The sequence below is a fragment of the Mercenaria mercenaria genome, chromosome 2 (assembly GCF_021730395.1).
Source record: "Mercenaria mercenaria strain notata chromosome 2, MADL_Memer_1, whole genome shotgun sequence".
In the NCBI taxonomy this organism is placed as follows: domain Eukaryota; kingdom Metazoa; phylum Mollusca; class Bivalvia; order Venerida; family Veneridae; genus Mercenaria; species Mercenaria mercenaria.
In genome coordinates this window covers 59,414,542-59,442,141 of record NC_069362.1, presented here as the reverse complement: position 1 = coordinate 59,442,141, position 27,600 = coordinate 59,414,542, and the positions used below count along the sequence as shown (strand labels likewise).

The 27,600-nt window shown below is 33.6% G+C and overlaps 2 protein-coding genes across 4 annotated transcripts in view; both read left to right on the top strand.

The window, feature by feature from the left end:
* LOC123564046 (CUB and sushi domain-containing protein 1-like) overlaps positions 1–27,600 on the top strand; it is a 156,655-nt gene that overhangs the window by 105,085 nt on the left and 23,970 nt on the right. The window lies entirely within an intron of this gene.
* On the top strand, positions 43–6,371 carry LOC128555150 (uncharacterized). Of its 3 annotated transcripts, none has more exons than XR_008369832.1 (5): positions 43–773; positions 1,058–1,099; positions 1,409–1,492; positions 4,096–4,157; positions 4,625–6,371. XR_008369832.1 is itself a non-coding variant. In XM_053536697.1 (5 exons), exons 1-5 carry the CDS (start codon positions 1,022–1,024, stop codon positions 4,670–4,672), a joined length of 342 nt encoding a protein of 113 aa, XP_053392672.1. In that variant the 5' UTR covers positions 43–1,021; the 3' UTR covers positions 4,673–6,371. The 3 variants fall into 3 exon arrangements, 2 of the variants coding, with proteins under 2 accessions (XP_053392672.1, XP_053392673.1); XM_053536697.1 differs by adding an exon at positions 3,149–3,218 and having other exon boundaries at positions 43–1,099; XM_053536698.1 differs by having other exon boundaries at positions 43–1,099.

Genomic DNA, 27,600 nt, shown 5'->3' with positions numbered 1-27,600 from the left:
AGAGTAAGAGGGAACTCGATAGTCGGCAGGAATTGGATTTTGCTAACGAATCTGAGAAATGAAAAATACTGATAATGTCGCTTTTATTTGTCATACTCGGGTGACTACGTCAAAGGATGTTCTCGTTGTCAGAGTGCCAATTGTTATCAATATGCTGATCATTTTTTCGAATGAATGTTTTTAATACTAGCATCGTAATATTTGTTCTATCAAATGTTTTTTTATTATTATTATAGCATTGCATTTGTTTTAGAATAAATGTTTTACATCTAGATTTAAAATCAGTAATAGCTTAATACCATCAAAATACATGTATGTTGACTTCACACATTGAAATTTTATTTGCTAAAACTTCGGAAACACGTAACATTTTGACTGTAGTTAGAAAGTAGGCATAAACACATCTTTAAATTTTAGGAGATCTTTGATTCTTTGCTATCCAGCGGGGATAGGCAACGTTATAGGGGTAGGAAATCACCTTGGCTTTCCAAACGGGAAAAGATATGCTACACGTGCGCATATTGACATCATAATTTAACGTTGTATTATGACGTCATGGTATATAAACAATCTTTAATTCATAATTTCTTTTAATATATTTCATTATCAACGGTAGGCAAGAAAAAACAATTTAACATTACTACCAGAGTAAGGCATATGTTTTCCCAACCCATAGGAGCGGTCTAGCGTTCGGATTTCAATTCCATGTTGGAAAATCCTAATTCACAGGCAGCCATAATTATAGGATCCTTAGTTGGAGCTGGAGGTCAAAGGTTATAATTAATTTGAAGATAGATATCAATATTCTTTTACAAGATTCCCAAAGCTAAGAACACTGTATACAATTCAGTAAAAAAGTCCAGGCACTGAGGGTCAGGCCTCGTTCAAATATGAACGACTGGTTATTTTTTAACTTTATCTTTTGAGAAATTTAAAAGTTTTATCAACACTAAAAATGTTTGTATTACTTCTAATTACAATCTTAGAAGATTTAAGCAGATAAAAAATAAATTTACTACAGATGTATTGTCTATACTACTACTATTTCTTATTTCAGGGCTTGGTCATTTTTCTGTTTCATTGTGCTTTAAACAAACAGGTAAGCATCTTACGCTTCTATTCATCCTTATGATTTATGATTGGTTAAAGTTACCTCAAGGATTGCCTGAAATGCTGCTTGTTTTCAGTATAACGTCATATACCTCTAATGAATTTGAATAACTTTGCATTTAATCAGCGCTTTAGTTTACTTTAATGAATCTGATGTCAAACAAAATTGCTCCGATCCGCAAGTTTCCAGGTAGTCAGTTAGTCATAACACTGGTTTAGGTAACAATTGGGTCTCTAAAAGCAACTTATGGAGAATCTATAGATGGCTACCTAACACAATATTAATTACGTCTTTAAGATACGTTTAGCAATAGAAAGGCGACGACAGAAGTATGCTAGCTCTATGCTATCGACAGTATCCAGCACTAAAAGATTTTCGATGGTAAGTGTATTCTATTCTATATATATAGTCTTTTATATTGTTGATATGTTGCATTTGATTGACATAGTGATCATTATTTGTATAATTTGTAAAACTCTGGCCATTTCTTACATTTTTGTCGAGCCCGTTTGCGGAAGCGGAGACATATGTAGTCTAGTGCAAAAAGTATTGGTTAAAATGTCGGCCATCTTGGATTTTTGTATTTTGTATAGCTTAAACATTTCATGTTATGGTGCTATATAAACACACAAAACAAATGAATATTAGTGAAAATCTTACCTCAATACTTTGTTAAATGTCCCTTTAATTTGATGACATTCAAAATTCGCCTTGGAATGCTGTCATAGAGATTCTGAATGAACAGTACTGGAATGGCTGACCAAATGGCAAAAATATTGTTGTACAAATCGTCATTAGAATGAATCAAATATTGTCTGTCACATAATTTTCGTTTGATATATAGCCACACATTTTCAATAATGTTGAGATCGGGTGACTGTGCTGGCCAAGACATAGTTTTTATATTGTTTCTTGCTATATATTGTTGGGTAACCCTTGAACGGTGGACCAGGGCATTGTCATCTTGAAATAAATAGGAACCATTTGGGAAATGTCTTGCAATTACTGGCCATATATTGTCTTCAAGAATGTTAATGTATTTTTCAGAATTGATATTGCCATTTACTTTTGTCAGAGTTCCAACACCAGACCAGCAAATGCAACCCCACACCATAACAGAGAACTTTCTGTTTGCCCTTGATGGAATCAAGTCTGGTCTATAGCCTTCACCCTTCTTTCTCCAAATGTACACCCTGTTATTATTACCTATTACAACTTTACTCTCATCAGAAAATATAACTTTATCCCACTGTCCATTTACAGTCCATCTTCTCTTCTGTAAACACCAAGAAAGTCTTTTCTTTCGGTTCTCCGCCTTGATCACAACCTTTTTCCTGTTAATTCTCCTTTTGAAACCATGCTTGCTCAAATGATACTGCACAGTACGTTTAGATACTTTTCTTTCCCTGTCTTCATTAAATTTAGATGTCACATCACTCAAATTGTCCCTTCTGTTCTTTTTCACAATCCGCTCTAACAGCCTGTAAGCTCTGTCTGTCACAATTTTAGGCCTGCCACTTCTGGATTTGTTTTCTACAGAACCTGTTGCTTTAAACTTTTTCAAAACATTAAACACAGTGCTGTATGGTATATCCAATGTATTACAAATCTTACTTGGTTTAAATCCCTTTTCATATAGATCTACAATAACACTTTTCTTATCAGGTGTAAGTTCCTGTCCTTTTCTACCCATGTTTGGCAACAAACAATAAATTTTATGCAATGTCATTGATGATGTCATATTCTAGAAAATGCTTTAACCTATTTATATCAGTGAGGACAAGTCAATATTTGTTTGTAAACAAATAGATTACATGTAGTAAACCCATCTAATTGATTTTCAAATCCAAGATGGCTGCCATTTTAACCAATACTTTTTGCACTAGACTGTAGTTGTCCAAATGGCTGTTCGGTGTATGTGCGTATGTGCGTCCGTCTGGATTTGTTTGTCCGGACTATAACTTTGACATGAATGAAGCATTGTTAATGTGTACTATTTGTGTAACATTAGAATAATTACAATATCTTATTCACTAGCCCAGGGCATCAACATCATCATCCGTTTCTGATCGGATGGACATGAGTCAAAGTATTTCCAGGGATGATGGTATGTTCATAACTTATTCAGTCACCCTTATGTAAATAAACGTTTAACAAGAGAAACCGTTACACTTTTTTTAAAAAAAAGAAAAACGAAACAAAACGTTTTGTCTGTAAAACATATGAATAGGGATTTGCTCTGTTAAAACGTTTTCACCTCACCCCATGTCCAGGGAGGTAGTGGATATATAAATCTACCTCACCCCATTTCCAGGGAGGTAGTGGATATATAGATCTACCTCACCCCATGTCCAGGGAGGTAGTGGATATATAGATCTACCTCACCCCATATCCAGAAAGGTAGTCGATAAATAGATCTACCTCACCCCATTTCCAGGGAGGTAGTGGATATATAGATCTACCTCACCCCATGTCCAGAGAGGTAGTGGATATATAGATCTACCTCACACCATGTCCAGAGAGGTAGTGGATATATAGATCTACCTCACCCCATATATAGATCTACCTCACCCCATGTCCAGAGAGGTAGTGGATATATAGATCTACCTCACCCCATGTCCAGGGAGGTAGTGGATATATAGATCTACCTCACCCCATGTCCAGGGAGGTAGTGGATGCATATAGATCTACTTAGGGAATTTAGATATGGACACAATCAAAATGGCAAATTAAAATGTATTCATGTATGAATTATAATGCTTAATCATTATCTTAACTATTGAAATGAGCCATGAGAAAACCAACATCGTGGCTTTGCGAACAGCATGGATCCAGACCAGCCTTCGCATCCGCTCATTTATTCGTTTTGAAGAGAATTAGTCAATACCTTACCGCGTTTGGTAATACTTATTTATCAGATTTACAATAACAGTCTTGTCCACACTTCCAGTTGATACAAATATATCACAATTTCACTATTTCAGCGTCATTTGAAAACAAGAATAGATTTGAGAGAAGCAACTCTGAACGTAACACTTATGAAATGGTATGTTGTTCCTTCTCTATCTTTTTATTGAGCATCATAGTTTACTACATTTGGTTTTCATAAATCACATTGAAAGCTGAGCGTTGATAGATGAACATGAAAATAATCGTGTGACAACTTCAGAATTTAGTATTTTTTTTTTCGAAGTAAATCAGAGAAGTTTTAAGGTATTCCAGCATTTTAATATGTCGGCAATTCAAAATAAAGATTTAGAAAGTTATAAGTCTAACTGTATCATTTAAGATTACTGAAAATCCATCCAGATCATTCTTCACTGCAGTAGTTTCTGAGTCTTTGTACAAATACATTGGTCATTTTTGCACTTCTAGACAAGATCTGCAAACTGAATACTTATTCAATACATAAGCATTCCTAAGACAACGGTTTGTAAATGAAACTGTATTTTCTTTTTCAATTCTGCGGACGTTGTTCTTCGATAATACTTTTTCAATCTAAATTTATTTCAGGTATCAAGTAGATGCCAAGATTCGTCTCTATTGCAGAAGCGCTTATGATACAAATAATGCACAGGCAGAAAATCGGACTGAATTTGTTTCTGCTGCCAGGATTATCTTGTGAATGTATTCGTCTGGAACATTACTACAGAGCTGATTTACTGACTTGTATTTTATTGAAGTATTGTGAAAGAAATACTGAAACAAAAGCAGTAAAAGGCTGATGGCTGAGGGTTTCCTCAGTAGAGTGTAAATTTTTGACTGTTTAAAGTTAGATGATAGAAGCCGAATACTGTGATATAACCTAAATTCTTGTACCAACAGTTTAATTGCTAAGCAGAATTATAAAATGCTTGTGAATTACTTGCAATACAATAAGTCTATCAATGAAGTCGACTTTGATTTCAATTTTTAATTCTAATTTTATTCATGTCTTTTGATTACAAATATTAATAATAAAGAAGGCATAAAACCTAAAACATTTATGCAGAGTCCAACTGACATAAAACAGACTAGGTCTTTATAATTCTTCGTCATGCGTATAGCTCTAATATACTGCTATAGAATCCTGTAGTGTATTTTCCCACAACTTAGAGTGAATGTTGTGACATTTTGAAAGAAGATTCATGACAGCGTATATTTACAACGTTCTCTTCGCACATAACCACCTAAATCACTCCCCAAATTAGTCCTTCATTATCTACCTGAAAGTTCTGGAACAATTCATCCCAGATAACATAAAGTCAAACCCTTATATACCAGATTCATAATACTGAAAGCTAATCCTAGCATTAGCACTATCAGCTAGGTAGCCAAAGTTCTATGCATTTACTGAGCTCTAACTCTTGGAATACAAAATGGCCGTAGCTGACCCTAGAATTTTTCAAGAATTAGCAGAGATGCTCTGCATTGAAATGCTCTACGGGAATTGAAATGAAATTATGAAATTACACCACTATTCACAAATAATGAAAAGAGTGCAACAACCATCACACTCGATGGTCCCTAGGACCGGCTTAAGATGTACACTATTATTCAGACATACTGAATAACTCCATGATCTAATAGGACCAGAGAATATATAACCAATTTCAGAATATTATTCATCTTAGGTTAGGGATAAAGCAACAGAAGAATCGCACAAACACAATTTAGGTCACAAAGCTATTTTTCCAGCTTTAATGGAGGAGATAGTGCTCCAGTGGTATAGTGATATATTAATCTTACTATTATCTTAAAGAACTGCAATTATTCTACTTGGCTTTATTTGTTACAAGAAATTTGATTGATCAAAAGAGATCATGCCACCAGTGTTCAAACTTCGGTAAAGGCTGATGCCACTCGTAAACATAAACTTAACAACTTTTCTAACGCTACCAGTAGCTTTTTCGCTATAATTTTAAAACTACCGAAGATAATTCCGTAAAATTTTCAGTACAGTTAAAGGAATATCAAGCATTGTTTGATGAAAAACTTACAACAAACATTTCCGTAGTTCGAAGATTTTGTATTTTATAGCCCCGATAATTTACAAAGTCGCAAAATTTATCCAATAAATACAGTTAGTATTGACATGAGAGTCAACGTTCCCAATCTTGAAAAATTCCATTTGATTTCTTAGTCGATTTGATAAATATGTAAATTGTTATCATCATCTTTAGACAATGTAAATATAAAATTTTCAACCACATGACGCGTGATATTCTGACGCATGAAATGATACAACACGCCGCCTGACGTGTATTACACAATTAAGGACGCTCGCTACAGTTTCGTAATTTTTTTCTCAATAATAGATTTTGATGAAATGTTTTGTATTAAAAGATCATGTTATGATGTATTGAAAAATGAAATAAAAATACTAGGTCACCAGCTTTGTTTCAATTTAATTTGCCCCTAGATATGGTGCTATTTTTAACATTTTTCAAAATTTCTATAATCCTAAAATATATTTCAGTAAAGTACAATAATCAGCACAAATTTGATAATTAAGCAACTTTATAACGGAAAACAATTTATCTATTTGAAACATGCTCAGAGAAATCAAAAGAAAATGATTTTGTAAAGAAAGGAATACTTTTTCAGCAGACCCAAGGTATATTTTTGCATATTTTTGTCAATTTTAAGTTGGTACTTCTGCTATTTTATCGAGTTTCACCTAATAGAATTCAATCAAACTCTGCACATACCTTTGGTAATGTCTACCTAACCTAAAAGAAAATTGATAGGTCACCATATTAGATGTCGCTTAAATCAAATTACAACGAGGTGGGGTGTGGCGGGCATTTATACAACGCAGGTTGGTACGAAATACGCTTTCAGTGTTTGAGCAAATGACTTAGAGATATATCAAATTATCAAACGGCAGATTTCTAAATAAGCGGATTTTAAGATGTTTCTGAAGCATTTTGATGTCTAGAACGATGAAAGTTTCCGCCTTTCTCCGAACAAAACCTATAGTTTACGAATACGGATGTACGGTATGGGTACGGTACGGGATTAGAAACAGCTGTGACTCAATGCAGAGTTGGAGCGCTGGTATAAATTACAGACTCCAGTATATGTCGGATTGAAGCAATTTGAACTAAATGTACTTTAAATGTATATATTTTGTAACCATGGTGATACTTACCCTAACATTTAGTCAGTATATTATACATATTTTACATAAAATGCATGCGAACATACAATAATTTGCGAATTTTTGCCGTACGCGACATTAGATAATCACTTCCGGGCATGCGCAGAAAACCGCTCCAACTCTAGTGAGCTACATCGTTAAATGGACTGATTATACCAAACCGGAAGTGACTACATAGTGTGAAGTAGTCCAAGAAATAGTTCCATGCTGTTGATAAAATATAACAGAAACAAGAGAAATATGATGTGACAGTTACATTTTTGGTTTAGTTTGATTGCAGATTATATTGAGAAAAGATCTAAGCAACTGTCACAGTGCATTTCCATGTTTTAGTATATTTTTTTGATTAAAGTGTCTACCTACGCGTACTTGTTCGATTAGCATTTTCATGGAAGCATTTTCAGACGGTGTTGTTTTTCTGAACAAATTATTTTTCTTATATTCAACATAACATGTCAATATTTTTTTATTTCTGGTAAGTAGACATGTTATACTAAAAGGCTATATATGGTTTCCATACCTTTGAAATGCTCTAAAGTACAGAAAATGGTGTCTGAAAATTTAATTCCCTATATGAAATAAAGAAGGAATCGAATTGGTAGAGTGTAACCTAGAAAAGAAACACAACCAAATTGGCACGGTGTTGTGGTAAATATCGACCCGTCCGGAAAAAATGTAGCGAGTGCCTTTAACTAAATTTAGTACGTGTACTAACATTAACAACTTTAAAGCTTGTTTAAAGCTCGACTTTGCATAACTAAATATTAAAAAATATCCAGTGTTTCAATCACGTACTATTAGGATTAATTTAACTTTAATACTTGGTGTGGCCACCATTGCTTCATCAGAACGCTCTGCATCTGCTGCGCATGGACAAGACGTAATTTCGACAAATGACCTGAGAAACACGGTTCCACCCCTCCAAGACAAACTGTTTCAGTTACCTCTGATTATGTGGACAACCTTACCAACTACATCTAAGATATGCTCAATCTGATTTAGGTCTGGTGAGAGAATGGCATTGGCAGAACATTTACCCTGTTTGCAGCTAGAACAGCCGCTGTGCGACGTGCGTTGTGGCAAGGTGCCCCATCCTGCATCAATCGCATGCCCCTATTATTCCGTAGATGGGGAATACAAACGGGAAGCAAAATCTCATTTATGTACCTGTCAGCATTTGAATTACCGCGAATTCTGAGAGCAACAGTTTTTGTGTTCATTGATATCCACGGAAACCCACCAAATGGTTTCTTTCTTTTTGATTACACAGATATCTCTAAATCGTTCATTTCTCATTCGGTAAATTCGTACACGACCATTCTTGCAACCTGAAAGAGTACAAAATATACAAATTTCCGAAAACGGCCTAAGTTAGATTTTAGATTAGAAAAATTCCCACCAAAAACGAAATAATCATTACAGGCAAAACATAAGTAAATGAACACTTACAGCATTGTAACTCGCACCACCTCAAATTAGAACAATCGTCCTTGCTCTTTCCTGGATTGATATTTTCGCCATTTTATAGGATCAAGGAACTTTCTTAATAATTGCTTCAAATCTCCACGAATTTAACCGTTTATATTTTTAATCTTAGAAAATCCATGTATTATTTACCAGTCAGCACAAGTTTCACGTGCACCGCGCCTCATCTAAAAACGATTTCTTAGAAAAATAAAGCAATGCTTACATGTTGAGCAATTAAACAGTTATTTATCGGTTTTGGAAGCATGCATATAAGCTCACATTAAAATATGATAATGACAGCGAATATTCGTGAAAATGAATCTGCATGATGTCCTTAAAAACGATCATTCATGTTTCGCGAAATTTTTAACACCGCGAATAAGGCAGGTAAACAGGAAATCTCTAAATATAGCTTGCGCGCTAAATATAGCTTACGGGAAAATTACCCAATTTACAGTTTCTTTTAGATTGAAATATGAATATTTCCTAACGTCGTGCGTATTGATAATTTCTAGTTGTCATATCTTAAAAGACCAACATGCAGTTTGTTTTTTCTTTGAAGAACAACGTTGAAAAAATTACAACGAAATAACATACCTGCTTTTTAGACCGCGTGGCATTTGAAAACAAGAGCTGTCACTAATGGTGACAAATGCCCCCGCAGCGCGTTGACCTTTGACCTGGTGACCTTGACCTTTGACCTGGTGACCCCAAAGTCTATAGGAGTCGTGTAGTCAATAAGTACAATCAGCATGTGAAGTTTGAAGATCCTGGGTGCAGTGGTTCGCGAGTAAAGTGCCTTCATGCAAAAAGTTAATATTGGCCCCTGTGACCTTGACCTTTGACCTGGTAACCCCAAAGACAGTAGGGGTCATGTACTCAATAAGTACTATCAGCATGTGAAGTTTGAAGGTCCTGGGTATAGTGGTTCGCCAGTAAAGTGCCTTCATGCAAAAAGTTAACATTGGCCCCTGTGACCTTAACCTTTGACCTGGTGATCCCAAAGAGAGTAGGAATTGTGTACTCAATAAGTACTATTAGCATATGAAGTTTGAAGGTCCTGGGTGCAGTGGTTCGCGAGTAAAGTGCCTTCATGCAAAAAGTTAACATTGGCCCCTGAGACCTTGACCTTTGATTTGGTTACCCCAAAGTCAGTAGGGGTCGTGCACTCAATAAGTACTATCAGCATGTGAAGTTTGAAGGTCCTGAGTGCAGTGGTCCGCGAGTAAAATGCCTTCATGCAAAAAGATAACATTGGCCCCTGTGACCTTGACCTTTGCCCTGGTGACCCCAAAGTCAGTAGGGATCGTGTACTCAAAAAGTACTATCAGCAAGTGAAGTTTGAAGGTCCTTGGTGCAGTGGTCCGCAAGTAAAGTGCCTTCATGCAAAAAGTTAACATTGGTCCCTGTGACCTTGACCTTTGACCTGGTGACCCCAAAGTCAGTAGGATCGTGTACTCAATAAGTACTATCAGCATGTGAAGTTTGAACGTCCTGGGTGCAGTGGTCCGCGAGTAAAGTGCCTTCATGCAAAAAGTTAACGTTGTGACGAACGAACGAACTTACGAACGGACGGACAGTTGAAAACTAATATGCCTCCCTTCGGGGGCATAAAAATATAAGATTTTTTTACACAGAAATATGCAGAACTATCTTTTTAAAATCAATAGCGTAACGACTCACGATGTAGAACATACTTTTTCATAAAGAACATAAATATCTTGATTAATCTTTTTTTCTGTCTGAAATATTAATGTTTCGGTGTGTTTGTTATTGTTTGTCTAACCGTTGTTAAAATATTTTATTCTATACCTATTTTATCTATCCAATCGCGAACGTTCATTTGCAACACGTGACCATACAATATATTACGGTATTTGGATGCACGTGCGTACAAAAATCCTGTATTTACTGTATTTGGACGCACGCGCGTACAAAAATTCCTGTATTTTCTGTATTTGGACGGTTCAACAGTCCCATGTTAAACATACGGTAAAGCCCGAAACGCGTGAAAATGTTCCGAATGTAATTTTAAATCGGATGAAGTTGGCGCTCTGTGTACAGAGTTTGATTATGCGTATTTAATTTGAGTTGTTTTTTGTTTACAACACACAAAAACGATTCAAGGGATAACAATGCTATCTGATTTAGATATTAAAACGTTCGTTAATAATCAAAAACTTAAAAATACAGTAAAAAGGATCATCAGATGTTGGAATATTTGAAAAGTCGCTAAAAGAAGCCGTTCCGGACGAAACCTAGAAATTGGTATCAGCCCTGACTATCTGAATAGCTACCTCAGCATTATTTGTTTAACGGTTAAGAAACATAATGGAGAAGATTATAAATGGCAGCGGGCGGTCAGCATCCAAAACATGTCTGCTCTATAATTCAGTTTTCGTCGGCTCTTCACCAAACTTGCTGAGAATGTTTGTGGGCATTACATCTCGGCCAATTTCGATAACCGGCCAAATTGTACCAGGCACTCTTTGATTATAGTCCTAGAATTACTCGAAAAACGGGGAATTTAGCCTTGTCCGCTCTTTTAAGTCGAACAGTTTTCATCCAAACTTCACCAAACTTGCTGACAATGTTTGTGGCCATAATATCTCAGCCAAGTATTATTACCACCCAAATCGCCAAATGGCTGTTGTAGGGAGGTTGCACCATATATTTTTTTAATGATGATCGCAGAAGAAACAACATTCAATGTATTACGTATACACATGTATTACGTATGAAGTGAAATAAATATAGAATAAAAGAGTTATTTAAGGTCTAAAATTGTTCTGTATAATATATATTTGCACTCGTACCAAGCTGGGGAAAACTAGAAAAGGCAGGAATACAATATTCAGTGAAACTTTTTTAATTTAAACTATTATTATAGTAAGATAAAATAGATATAGAATAAAAAGGTTATTTAACATTGTACTGTACAATACGAGATATATTTGGACTCGTACGTATACCCAGCTGAGAAAACCATATTGAACTCGCCTAGCGGCTCGTCCAATATGGTTTTCTCAGCTGGGTACTCGCCCAAATATATCACCGTATTGTACAGAACAATGTTAAATAACCTAATAATATTTACCCGCTCACTGTCCCTTCGCTTTCTTCTCTACCTAATTTACAACTTTCACACAAGTCTGAGAGTTGGATAATGAACGGCCTTTTTAGCTCTCCTGAACGCAGTGTTCAGGGTGAGCAATTAGTATAGGTGGATTGTCCGTCGTCCGTTGTCAACATTTTTACTTAAACATCTCCTCTGAAACTACTGGTCAGACATCAAATTTGGTCTGAAGAATTCTGGCAAGGACCCATCTAAAGTTTGTTCTAATGGGAGCACTTTGCCTCCTTTGGGACCGCTAAAGCTAAAGCTAAAAATAGAAAAAAACACTTTTAAACGACTTCTCCGGGATGAATCTCTATCAAACTTGGTATGTAGCGTTATTGTAAGGTCCTCTCTCAAGTATATTCAAATTATTGTACTTGCCCCCTGTTAAGGGCCATTACAGTTAGAAATAGAAAGTTCTTCTCATCAACCGCTTGAAGATTTTGCATCAAACTTGGTCTGCAGTATCATTGTAAGGTTCTCTCTCACATTTGTTCAAATATAGGAACTTGGCCCCTTTAGGGACCGCAAAAGCTAAAAATAGAAAAATCTTAAAACAACATCTTCTCAAGAACCACTGATGGATCTTCATCAGACTTGGTTTGTAATATCAGTATAGAGTCCTCTCTCAATTTTATTCAACTTGGTGCACTTGGCCCTTTTCAGGGGCAGCTAGAAATAGAAATACTTTCTCCTAATTAACCCCTTGATGGATATCCATCAAACTTGGTAATACTATGTAGAATCATTGTAAGGTCCTCACTCAAATTTGTTCAAATGAGAGCACCTGTTTTATGTTTCTGTATGCCCAACACAGATATTAACATTCATGATTTAATGTTGTCAGGATACGAGTTATATGACCCAGATGTGTGCCTACGCCTTTAGTATCTTGAACAATGAAATTTGTCCAATCGCTAAGGTGACTATGTCTAAGACTAGCTGACAAACGATGTAGAGTGTCCCTTGTTAAAATGTAGAGCTGGTGAGACAAAATATCTCATATATAAAGTTTTTCTCTGACTACCTCGCCTAAATGATTCGTGTACCAATGAATCGTAAATAATTTGAATTATGAGTTAGATAATTGCAGGGATCAGGCAAATCACACACAAAAAATGTTTTAAACTAAAGCCTTCAACTAATGATAATCAGCTCAAACTCCTATAGGCTGGAGATACTATACTTGACTGGTCCTTTTGTTGGAGTTCCTGTCAAACGATGTCTTTGAATCAACAACATACGAGTCGTATCGCACAGATTTCAGCCTATGTCCTCTTAATTGTAGCTGCAACTCAATATGTTTGCACTGACTCCTGGGCGCTCAGCGCCTATAGGCATACAGACACTGACGCGAAAAAAAATGGTAGTCGCATAATGGCGGATACAAATAGTTCTCAGTTTTTTTGCTAAAATTATTTTTCTTGCATCAAACATGACCCCCACTTTTATTTTGATTTTTATTTAGCATTGACAATACTCTTCAAGAAAATGTAGGTTACAGACATTTAAAATGGGTCCTGATGTGTGCTGCGGCCATTGGAAATAGGTCAATTTTATATAGAATAAAGAACAACAACTATTTAGTGTGTTATAACCTATAAGATGACATTGGTAAAAATTGAAATCTGGCCAGATGATGGTGGAAATGGGCTACTTTGATTAGAATTTGATAGAAAATGACAAAATCATTGCAGTTTTGTTGAGAATGAGGATAAAACCAAAAATATCACATTTTCACTGTTTTGGGTGCATTTTCTTCAAAAACTACCTATTTATAGCCTACTGATTGCTAATTTCTGGCCATCAGAGGTAAAAGTGAACATATTTAACAGTTTAAATGTGTAGTTTTTATGCAGATCAGAGTAGAAAATGTCAAAACAGGGCAAAACAAGGCTGCATTTAGGGTAACTGCTTCAAAATTATGTCGGGACAGCTATTTTTGACAAAATCTGACGGTTTGTCCTACGGTACTGAAAATGCCATAAAACCTTAGAAACTGATGATATCAAGCTAAAACCTTGTATTTTTTTCATGCATTTAGGTTTCTTGTACATTTCAAGTAAAATTGGCACAGTGTCAGAGAGAAAGGTTTTTCTTTTAGGCATACAGACACTAAATAATGCATATCGCATAATGGCGGATACAAATAGTTCTCATTATTTTTTTGCTCTGTAGAGCTATTTTCCTTATTTTCTTTACAATTTTTTTGCTAAAATCACATGACAGATCTATGCTTGACATGTAGGTAGCATTTTCATAATGAAATAACAACATGACAAAATGTTTCATGGAAACTTAGATCATACACCACCAGTGTAATTTGGGGTCTCATTTTTAGCTGATTTTGCAGTTTGTGTGTTTGACTGAAATTATTTTTCTTGCATCAGACATGACCCCCACTTTTCTTTTGATTTTGATTTAGCATTGACAATACTCTTCAAAAAAATGTAGGTTACAGACATTTAAAATGGGTCCTGATGTGTGCTGCTGCCATTGGAAATAGGTCAATTTTATATAGAATAAAGAACAACAACTATTTAGTGTGTTATAACCTATATGCTATAACATAAAACATTAAACTACCATATAGGTATGAACCCGATGCCTTGCCTGTATTTCGCCAACAACGTTGAACTTCGTCTGTAATCCGGAACTCTCTTACTGTCTCAGTAGATTAACAAACCATATGTCTCTGTCTCAGCTTTCCGATGATCAGCCTATATTTGCTATCGTCTATAGTATTCGACTATCCCGTAAAAGTTTATCTTCTATGCGCTGGTCCTAGTTACAGAATTGCAACTCTTCTTTAGTCTATGATCGTCAAACGTCTTCTTTTTAATAATTTATCCGCCGCGACAGCGTTGCTTCAATAGCTTTCTTGTCAAGATACTGGAATAAAATATTAGTTGAATCCTCGCTGTGTCTACATCAATCGCTGGATACAGAATGACTGTCATCCATCTACCGATTTATACTTTAGCAGAATTGAGCTTAGATTGGTGCTATTTATAGAACTTGTTTTTAGTTTAAAACATATTTTAATGCCAATATATACATATATAAACAGATAACTACGTCAATTGTACATCTAATATTAGGAAAAAGGGTCGACCAACAAGTTCTCGCAACGTTAGTAACTGGACTGAGCAGAATATTTTGCAGTTGTCTTCATATGACAATTCGGAATTACCAACTAAAAGAAGTTTGGTATTTAAAGGATGAAATTGCCTTAGATCGTTGAAAAGTTTGATCCTTTGATTTGTATATTTCGTACAAGTGAAAAGAAAATGTTTAACGTCTTCAATATCTTCTCCACAAGAACAGATTGAGTCCTGAGACAGATGGTTGCAAAATAAATGAAAATTCAAATTACTGCACGCGTTTCTAAGCCTTGCATGAATTATAGAAAATTTTCTTTCTCCTACAAGATACCATTTTGGAGTTTCTGTAGTTGGAAAAACGGTTGTTTTTAACAATCTTTTAAAACTTGATAAGGTGTTTGTTGCTCTTATTTCAGGACTCAAATTGTTCCATATATCAAAAGCAGAAGGCACAAAGGAATTAGAAAATATTTTTCTTCGACTGAGGATTTTATAATTTTCAGCGTTTCTTAAGTTGTAATGTGTAGCATTGTTGACAATGTTTGGAAAAATATTAGTCAAATACTCGGGCGCATCACCGTTACGAATTCTAAATGTGATTAAAAGTTTTTGATATAATCGTCTGTCAGATAGTGAGAGCCAGTTAATTTCCTGATATAAATTTTGAATTGAGACAGACCGGGTAAGTCCAGTTACAATACGGGCTGCTTCATGTTGAATTTTTTCTAGTGTTTCTTTTTCGTACTGAGTACAGCCGTCCCACACTACAGAAGCATATTCTAAAACAGGTCTTAAGAAAGATATATATATTTGATAAAGAGTCTGTCTATTAAGAGTGTACTTTAATTTTCTCATCATGCCTAACAATTTTGAAGCTGATGTAGTTATTTGGTCAATGTGGTCATGCCATTTTCCATTTGAACTTAGTGTTAAACCAAAGTGTTTATGTCGTTCAACAGGTACGTTATCAAATGTCAAATATGGTTTGTTGATATTTTGTTGTAAAGTAAAAAACATTGCTTCTGTTTTATTCGGATTAAAATCTACAAGCCAATTTTTAGACCAAGCATTTATCATGGCAAGATCATGGTTAACAATTCCTTCAAGATCAGTCAAAGAAGATGTAGTACATGCTAAAGAAATGTCATCCGCAATACATAACAAATTCTCAATGATGTCATTAACATATACTAGAAAGAAAAGGGGCACAAGGACTGAGCCTTGGGGCACCCCGGCATTGACGCTGAGAGGTTCAGATAAAGAAGAGCCAACAAACCTTTCTTGTTTCTGTTTTCAAAATAACTCTTTGTCCATTTTAACAAATTTCCTTTGATACCATTTAGTTGTAGTTTATAAAGAAGACCTTTGTGTCAAACTCTATCAAAGGCTTTAGAGATGTCACAAAATAAAATACAAGTATAAGTTTTGGTATCTAGAGATTGAACAATTTGATGGTACCTATCTAATAATTCATAAACTGTAGAATGTCCTTTCAAAAAGCCGGACTGTTTAGAGTAAATAAGTTGATTAGCTACCAAATGGTTATACATATGTTTGTGTAGAATTCTTTCCATAAGTTTTCCTAAACAACTTAAAAGTGAAATAGGACGATAATTAGAAGTCAGTTTATTATCTCCTTTCTTAAAAAGTGGCATTACAATTGCTGATTTCCAAATTTCAGGAAAAACACATTCTGACAAAGACCTATTGAATAATGTACAAAGAGGTTTGGAAATTGTTTTGCAAATATTTTTTAATACTTTATGACTAATTAGGTCTTCACCGACCGCTTTATTAATATCTAAGATTTTAATTATGTCCTGAATTTCTGATTCTTGTATTTCTATAGTAGATAAACTAGCATCTGTAAAATCGGGCATATGCTATGGCACTTCATCAATGTCGTCAAGGTGTGATATCGATGCAAAGTATTCATTTAGACAATTAGCTTTTTCAGAGTCAGAGAAGTGGTACGTTCCTGTGCCGTCAGAATTACAAGTTTTCAAAGGGGGATAACTTCTGAAAATTTTTTAGTTTTAAGAAAACTACGAAGAAGCTTCAATATTGTTTTTGATTGTTTGTATTGTATTGTTTTTGAATAGTACAAATTCGTTTATAGTATTTTACAACGGGTAACTGCTTTAACAAATAGTTGGTTCCCTTTAACTGTTGTATATATCATAATGTGTGATGCTGGGATCCAGCTATCACCAAAATTAACCCAAATTAGCCATAAATGACTCAAATTCTATTATTTACAACAAGTTAACTATAATTATAGCAGTGATAAAATGAAAAAGGAGTCAATCACTGTCTGTGCATATTTGGTTAAAAATATACTAAATATGCAAATTATTGTAACAAATATGTCATATGTTTATTCAAGATCAAATAATCATTGTCAGGGGAGGAACATAGGGCCATAGTAGCCCTCTTGTTTATTATGTTGTCTCAGGTACAGGAATAAAAGAGGGAAAAACATAATATAAAATTCTGATCACTCAGGTAAAGGATAAAAAGGAGGAAAACCATAATATAAAATTTATGATCAGTATTCCTAACTGAAATAACTGATAACGATGAACAGGAAAATAAAAAAGGTTATGCGAGATCTAAATTCTTAAAGCTTTTTACTACAGTTTCATGTATTTTTCAACCAAATAAAATATATATTCCGGTTGAAAACAAAATCTTTAAATAATGTCAATAACACGAAGTAAAAAGAACAACGAAGGAAAAAATCCACTTTAGATGCTACATTTTCATAATATATTTGATTTTGCAGTATTGAAAGCAGTAACAACTTCACCACTTGCACAGTAAAAGAGATAAAGCCATCAAAGGTAAAAGGATTAAAGTGGAATACATAATATCGCATACACCAGTTCATATTCTTAAAAAAGTGTTTTGTATCTCCGCTTACTAATACCACTATTTTGTCTATCAAACATAATGCATTTATCTTCCGGCAGTGCATGAAATATTAAATGTGTTAGTGTTATCAATAACACTAACTTAAAGTACAATAAATCAATCAATCAATCAATCAAATTTGGTTGCTACCTTATACATATTTTAGCTTCTTGATAATGTTGCAGATTTTAAACCAGTACCAGCATCTCAACTTACACTTAAGATGAGACAAATATTGCGAATATCATTGTTTATCACTGTTAAAAATACAATAGAAGTATTCTTTTGTTAGTCCTAAGAAAATATTACACATCATAATGAATAACCGTCAAACATACTAACAGAATTTAGAAAGAAAACAGTTAGCGGTGGTTTTAACTTTTATGTGGTATTATGCAAATAAATCCGCTTTCTGTTAAACTGTCGAAAATTTATTATTGTGTTTAGAATAAATACTTTCATTTACTATCTATGTAGATATTTGTCATTTTTGTACAGAAAACAGACATAGAAAGAAACAAAACTAAGTGACAATATTTGCGCTTACTGCGCATGCATTTGTTACTAAATATACATGTAGTAACAAATTTGCACTAAATGTAATCATATATTAGAAGCATGAAGCCGATATGAGTGTTCATGTGAGCTGGTGTGCCTGATATAGATATCGGGCACACTTTCGGCGATATCAGGCACACTTCCGGCTGCGCAAAACATCCAGATTTCATACCTCCACTGATGTCAAGTATATACAAACCAACATTTATATTTAAGAAATAATATATCTCATCCAGTGATTTGTCGTTGAATAAATCATTGTTTGGAGTTCAGATGCGAAGGAATTATATCACGAGGGCGCAGCCCGAGTGATATAAAAATACGCATCTGAACGGCAAACAATGATTTATTCAAGAGCAAATCACTAAATGAGATATATTATTTCGATTCTAACACGTTACCAAGGATCTTTAAGTACATCCTTGACGACATTCATTAAATATTTGCCCGTTTTCGATCGGTTTCTTTTCCAGCGCGCCGCTATGCCGTTTGACGCCATGACGTAATAATTGTGACGTCAGAACAGTGATTTGTTGTATAATAATTCACTGTTTTCTGCCTTCTTTGTTTAATAGGAAAATGAATCGGATCGTATTAGAATACAAAATAAAGCATGATAAATGAACATAATTTCGCTAGTTTCTTCTGCGATCGTTAAAGGTTGAATAAGCTGACAGAAGAAACTACAACCTTGAATGCATGAATTTATAACAAATAATGCATGAACATTCAATGACGCTATGCAACATTAAATTATTTAAATCTCGTCTCGTCTCTGAACATATGCAATATAAAGGTTATACAATAGGGATGGTGTACCAGCCCTGTATAATAACCTTTATGTAACATATCACTCTTAATCTCTTATCACGCTCAAATAACTTTGGTATCATTTGAAAGTGTATTGTCTACTGAAAAAGAAAATATAATTTACGTGACAAAATAGGTTATAGATTTTTTCTACTTTATAGTCTTCAGTGAAACTTTAACAAAAATCCAATTATTACAGTGTAATATTTAACATTTCACGGTTAAAAAAAAAAACAAAAAAAAAAACCATGACTGTAATGATTTTTGCATACATTTATGGTCATCTCATTTACTAATTCTTGTTCAGCAGACAAATTCTTTTTTCAAATGATACCCCCCCCCCCCCCCCCCCCCAAAAAAAAAAAACAACAAGAAAAACATGGGATCACCAGGCATCGAAATTTTACCTATTTGTGGATCGGATACCTTAATCCATGGACCTATGCAAAATATTTTAAAGCGGTGGTTACAGGCTGATCAACACCAAATCAAATGTAAGCCTTCGTATGTCGATCACAAGTAGTCCTAATATAAGAAGTGCTAATCCTTTTTTCTTTCCTCATTCCCTTTCTCAATAGCATCGTGTTTTTTTTACACTACTACGTTTCAGTATGTATGTGTAGCATTCTATCGCAATCGGCATGGTCCTATCGCATGCTAGGCAAAAATGGCTGGTCTCGAAAAGAGACATTGAAAGACGCGAAAAGGAGGAAATTCAGCGGGTTGTATTTAACAAACTGTAGTTTTTTTTTTTAAATAAAAAGTTAACACATTTTTTCTTTGTCTGTAGTACCGATATAGTTCTTTATGGGAATATAAGTCTCTGAAAATCTGATATGCTAGAAAATGTCTAAAACCCATTGTAACGTAAGTGGGTTTTATATGAAATAAAGAACAGCTGGATTTAGTTGTGTTCAGCCTTATATAATTGACATTTTTAGATTAATGTCCACATTATATAAGACGTTTATAGGAAGAGTTTATATAATTATTAAATATATAGCACTTTAAGAAAGTTAATTCTGTTTCACGTTAAGTAACAATCCTACTTTATGTGTCATGGGTTTTAAAATCTAAGGCCGGTTCGTGACTAATAACGGGCGTGTGTTTTAAAGTTTTATTTAGTCACTTGATAGAAATTGCACTAAGTCTTTAAGGGGGCGGCCTCTTATATTCAGATCACACACAGAGTCTTAAGCCACAACTGCGTAAATAAAACTTATCGTATCTGTATCTATTCTCGGAAAGATAACTCGAACGTTGACATTAAAATGCATAGCGCTATCTTATCTAATTAAGGAGGTAGAATACCTTTATATTTGTATGTGCGCATGTCCAACCGGAAGCTAACGTAACGATTTGCGGCAACGTTTACGACAAACTATATTCTCCTGAAAAATACATTCACTTGTCTCTGGTCTGATGTTTAAAGGTTTAACAATGCTGAAGTTATGAATAGATTACCGCAGAAACGATACAAAACATTGTTGCCTTAAAATGACCTTATTGGTGTAATGACGTTACTTGTCATTTACCACGCACAAGTAATAGCTTTTATCTTGAAAGTACGTGATTTTGAGCATTTTTTTTTTATTTGAAGAATTTTAAAGAGCCATTATTTGCCGTAATATATTTACGAGTCTTAAACAATAATCAACATGTTGCGGCTTTTGTGTAATTACATGTATATAGTAATGTTATGCGGAATGTAAGAAATTGGATGATGGTAACTAATACTTTTGGGATTAAAGTTGGGTGAAAGGTTAGTTATTGCGGTCATTTTCAGTTAATAATTTAGCAGTTTGATTTGTAATACCGATTTTTCCGTTTCCATTTATAATTTGGTACTTATAAACGAAATCTAAGCTCTAAATTTATTTAAATTTCAGTAGAAAATAGTCACTTCTTAAATCAAATTGGAAAATGGAAACGAATCACGTAATCTATATATCTAATTGTAAAATTCAAAGGCGTTGAAACTGGTCTATTTAAGGAACATAGATTCAGCTTTTAATCTGTATTTCAACACTATCCATGCGAATAATAATTCCAAGGACAATGATTTTTCCATAACATGACAGACGAGGGGTATTACTGTAACTATTTTAAGCTTTGAAATTTGTTTAAAATGAAAGCAAATACTTACTTTAGAAATAAAAGGTTTTGAAAATAAATTAAACGAGAAAGATAATTTTACTTGATATTTTTCTAAGAAATTACGATAAGACCACACCAAATTAATTTCTTGGTCATCGGATATTTTCCAAAAAAAATTTAGGAGCGGGCGAGCGAAATAAAAATAAAAATATTTATTTTTGGATTTCACCTTTTTTTGGAGCGGGCGAGGAGCGATTTGAAGAAAACAAAAATAAAAACCTTGTCACAAAAGTCAACAAGCACTGCAAAAACATATCAGAATGGCTTGAAAATACGTAAAGGAACCAAAGATCTTTGAATGTTGAAGGTTAAATTACAAACTGTTCCCAAAATACATTACAAACATTTAGACATTACAAACTGGAGGGACACAAGAAAATCTAGCAATTTGACCATATTTCTAGAGTATAGAACTAATGTGTTTGCTAAGTGTGTATCTTAAGCAAGCCAGTACCCTGCCCACATATAGGGTTTTGCCTTAGATTCTATGTCACTACATAAGAATAAAGCTGTTACTCTCATGTAGTGTATAACAGAAATCATGGAAAATTCTTCAATCACCTCACCAGTACATTATGTACTCATGACCTATATATCATAGTGTCTGCCAACTCTCAATGCAATTTCACCAGATGCTAGGAAATCCATCATCCACTGATGGCCAAATTCACTTGTAAATTCAATGACAAATTTTGCACTTTCTGTTGTTCTTTGATTTCACATTTAACTTTGGCAGATAAGGAAAGACTTATTTTTGATGATGCAAGTCTTAACAAAAAATGCATTATCATTTTCAGTTTCTTTTTGATAAATATATCTGATGGTACCCATTAAACAAATCTTAAAAAAGGATCTATAAAAAGTTATATAATATTCTTGTATTTCAACTCTACTTGAAAAATAAAAAAGTAAGCCATTAATAAATGACACTGTTATAAATAATGAGATATTGATGTTCATCTTGAGAAAAAAATGTTTTGCGGAAACTCTTTCTAATGATCTTAGAAGGATTTATTTACACAAATTGACTGCCATTTCGGCTGTCAGTTTTGCAAACTGGGACAACACAGAGCCTCAGGCATGTTCTTCTGGTGTGTTAATGGACAATTATGATTAAAAGTATTAAATTTTATGAATTACTGTCGCTTCACAGTGGCAATAAGGCCCTTAAACAGTGAAAAATTCCCGCTCTGAAATTTTGAAATCGATCTGCAAAAACTGAAGCGAGCGGAAGCTGATTTTCAAAAAAAAAATAATTTGTTTTTGATTTTGGAAAAAAATGGAGCGGGGAATCCGTTGACCAAGTAATCAATTTGGCATGGCCTAAAAAGCAACATATAAGATATTTTAAACATCTCTGTTGCCATGATTACTTTAAACGTTTTTTTAAGAAAAATAGGGTACTATGTAAAGTTTTTAGTATTTTGCTAATAATATTATCCTAATATTTCATGTTGGTCTTTAACAGAATGGCACTGTTTTGAAGTTGAGAGAAAATGCGTTACAATGGAAACAGGAGCCCCGCGACATACACATTTTTAAACTTATACTAGAAAGCTAACGCGCATATTAGTAAAATAATCAACTATGCAGTTTTCTACAGATAACAGTGAACCCGTATTACACTGAGAAGTGTTCAATATCCGCATTTTCCTTCTTTCAATATAATATATTTTTGAAGGGTCATGTACTGAAATTGTACTTGTAAGAACAGATATAAACTCAAGTTCGTTTATAGCAGCTAAAACATTAAATTACACAAAATGCAATAACTCGCTACGGTTCAACTTAATTGAAATTACCCTGGTAACAAGGTATACTACCTCCTTAAGTACTGGTGCGGTACCAAAATTACATATCTTTTGACATGTGACCTTACACTTGATAAAAATGCTCAAGTTTAACTCGAAACCGGAAAAATATGCATATTTCCTACTGTTGTCAAGTACCTAAAACAGACCACCCTTCTGAAAACTTCAGTTTTGCCTGCATTTACATTCAGTGTAAAGTTGACACTTTAATAATGTAAACTTAAGAGCTTTGATGAAAATTATGGAACAACTGGTGATATTTATTTCTCTCGGTTTACTATATGGTAATTTTTTTAACTACATGTACGTCAAGTTTTCATAGTCATATAATGTTTAATTTGTTGATGTATTTCGTTTTCAAGAGGAAATAAGATTTGAAATATGTAAATAATGTACAATCAATTAAATTTAATTATTTGTTTTCAAAATACAGGTTTAGTATTTTAAGATTCAACCAATATATTTTAAAAGAAAAAAGAGAATCTAGAAGGTTATTTATTTGATAAATAAAAATAAATTACGGGCCTATGAACTTAATGTCACATGTATAATGAACATATTTTATATAAGGAGGGCTTATGTTAAGTTTCAGGAACAGACACAGCGCCAGTGAAACTTGTTGCTTCAAAACCTATCGTTGTGGAGAACGAGCAACTCACTCTGACATGTACTTACCAAGGAAATGATACTATCCATTTCTTTAAATGGAATATTAATGGAAAGGATGTGATTGTATTAACATCGTGTGAAACATTTGGCCTTTCTGAAGCTCTTGAAAATTTTGAATATTATAACACTTCTTTTTCATGTTCTGGCTTAAATACGAATTTATTCAGGATTGAAAAGGTTTCGAGATCTTTAAATGGAACAATAGTGTCATGCCTAGCAAACTATGAGAAAAAAAGCAACAATGTGACTATTGTTGTTCAAGGTTAGTACAGTATTCAATCGTTCTTAAGACGGTGTATTACGCTTTGAATTTTATTTGCTAAAAATTTCCAAAGATTTATTTTACCTTTTGATATATATGAATGTGTATAATTGTATACGTTTGTAATTCTCTATACACATAAAATCAATCATACAACATATAGCTACAAAACTAAATAGGCAACTAAATGGATTTATGTATTTAATCGTTATCATTTTTTGACCAAAGGGGGACTGTACCCTTAGGTTTTAATGTTTTAAATGCATTAATCATTGTTTTAGGGAATATTTTCACAGATTTTGGTACAGTGATTCGTTTTAATTTTGAATGGTCATTATTAAACGGTATTAATTAAGTATATTGAATATTAGAATTACATCTGTAATTAATGTACAACTCGCTAAGTTGTTATTAATACAGGAAACGCCCTCCAAAATGTGTGTATTCATTCTGTATCAATATATGTATGTTCGAGAAACGTTTTCCTTGATGTTTTGCCTAGTTAGGCCTGTCCTGTGTTATCTACAAATGGCTGACTTTAAACGTATGTATATTGTATATAACATGAGACCAGACGTAAAAAATGGCGGTGAGAAATAACCGTTTATTTTATTTTTTCACAAATTTGATCGTTTCCATTTGATCCATTTTCGATACCTAAGGTAAGACGTTAGACTCTAAGATGCATGGGAAACTGATTTAGGCACTTATTTATTTTACACAACAAATACCAAGCCGAAATCCTTAGTTCTACAGACACCATAAAAAACCAACTGAATAGAAATTCCTTTAAAATACATCTACCTCTATATTCAGAAAACTCTCTTACCAAAATTGGAAAGATTTGTAAAATATTAATATTTAGAGGCCAATTTCACTTCTAAACGTTGATTACAAAATCGCAACAAAGGCTACAGCTAATAGGATCAAGAAAGTTTAACCAAAATAATTAATAATAACCAAACTGGATTCATAAAAAGGCGTTACATTAGAAAAATGACAGAATATTGCTTGATGTTATTGAATAAGTAAACAAAATAGGTGATGAAGGTATTATCTTCTTTACAGACTTTCAAAAAAGTATTTGATAGTATAGACCACTCGTACATGTTTAAATGTTTAAAACATTTTAATTTTGCATAATTAATTTTGAAATGGGTCAAATTGTTCTATAATGATGTAAAAAGCTCCATTTCAAATGATGGACATATGTCTGGGTATTTTTTTAATGTACAAAAAAGAATTCGTCAAGGTTGTCCCTTATTTTCTTATCATATGCATTGAAATTCTTTCCGCAGCTGTTATGAAAAATGAGAACATTAAAGGAATAAAGATTTCAAATGTGGAGGTAAAACAAACTTTGTATGCGGATGATGCCAATTTCTTTCTAGATGGTGGCAGGAAATCATTTAAAGCACTTATCGAAACATAAGAGGAATTTGGTAAACTTTCCGGTCTAGAACTAAGTGTATCTAAATATACAACTCCAAGAATAGGATCATTAAAACATAGAAATATAATTTTCTGCGAAAGGAAAACCTTCAAATGGTCTTCGGAACATACATCGACTCTAAGTCAAACTTTTGCAAATGATCAACAACAAATTCAGAGCCAAAAATAACAGAATTTGAGCATACACTTTTTACATGGAGTAAATGGAACCTTTCATTAATCTGAAAGATAACAGCACTGAAAACGTTTGCATTTCCAAAATTAATGTATCCATTGACGGTTCTGCCAAACCCGTCTCTGAATATTATCAAGAAAATAAAAAAAAACTGTATGTTTGATTTCTTGTGGGAGTCCAAACCAGATAAAATAGCAAGAAATTTTCAAATCCACTTGTGATCAAAAACATGTTCCTGATCTCAAGTAGATACTTCCCATAAAGAAATATCAAAAGCACGGTGCAAGGTTAATTATAATTTAAAAGAAGAAATAAATTGTATTTCATCACAAATATTATGGTACAATAGTTATATGTTAGATAACAATGGAAACACATTATTATATAAAAAATTATATAGAAAATCTTTACAAACTATATAATGTGTACAATACGAAGCTTAGAGCGTTCCAATATAAATATCTGATGAAAATAGTACCCAACAATGCTTTTCTATTTAAGTGCCAACTATCCCCCATCAAATCCATGCGATCTTTGTTCCATGTCTTCAGAAACACACACCCACATGTTCTGGGAATGTCAGCTGATCCAAATATTCTGGAGCGATATAGGAAGTTATCTTAGTATGAAATATCTATTAGACACCCCACTAGGTTTCAAACTGTATCTCGTAGTGGGGGGGGGGGGGGGGGGGGGGGGGGGGGGGATTGAAATACTAGGAAAAATAAGAAAAGAGTCATTAAGTATATTCTTCTTATTTTTGCAAAATATTTCATTTTTAGAAGTAAATATAGTAAAACACCTCCAACTTTTAATTCATTTAAGCTTTATCTTGATCGAATATGTTATTGCTTGTTTGAAGGACATACCATTCAAAATGTACTGAATTTCATGGTGATGTAGACCAACAGAGAATATTTGATTGAGTAGAGCAGTCTTTTAATTCCTTTCCCCTCTTAAAACCTTCTTCTTTACTAAACCCATACATGAAAATAATTCTTGTTTTTTCTTCAAATATGTATCGCTCTTTTCCTTTTTTCTTTAAGGACACTCCATAATTTCATCATTCATCAAGCATTTTCCTTCCTTATTGTTTGTAAAACCATTTCAGGGATTGATATTATGTAAAAAAAAAAATTGACTTTGTTAAAAAATATGGACAATAATGTATGTTGAAATATATGGACAAAAATGTATGTTCAAATATGTTATATCGAAATTTTAGGAGTATTGTATCCATATATTAATAAACATGCTGTACATGTATAAATGTCAATGTACTGAAATGAAATAAGTATTGGAAAAACAAGAAAACGGGTCACAAAACGAAACTAGCCACTGTCACACTAAAATTGCTCTCACGAATGCAAAAAGAAAAAATCCTAAAAGGTTATCTTACATTGCCCACAATACAGGATATATTTTGTTTCGAGCCTCCTTCAATGTTTTTATTCAACTGCGTTATCCTCCAATGTAATATCGCCGTATTCTACTAAATAATATTAAGTGCACTACTATTTTATACGTTTTCAGTGTTGCAAATCTGTATAAATTCCGGATATTGAGTTAAATTGTTGAATTAACAAACTAAAAGTGTTTTTTTAAACTTTTTTTGGTCTTTACTTTAGGATTTAATGAAACAACAAATGCCGACTACATCTCATCATATACCACACCTAGATACATTGCATCATCAGATATAGATTCTACATCTGCAGATAAAGACACAGTCAGGACTATAATTAAAGCGACCACATCTGAATATTCTAAAGATAAATTAACACAATCTTCATTGACGCAAATTTCTACGACAACCGGATATGAGGGCGCAATAAGAACAAACGCAAACGG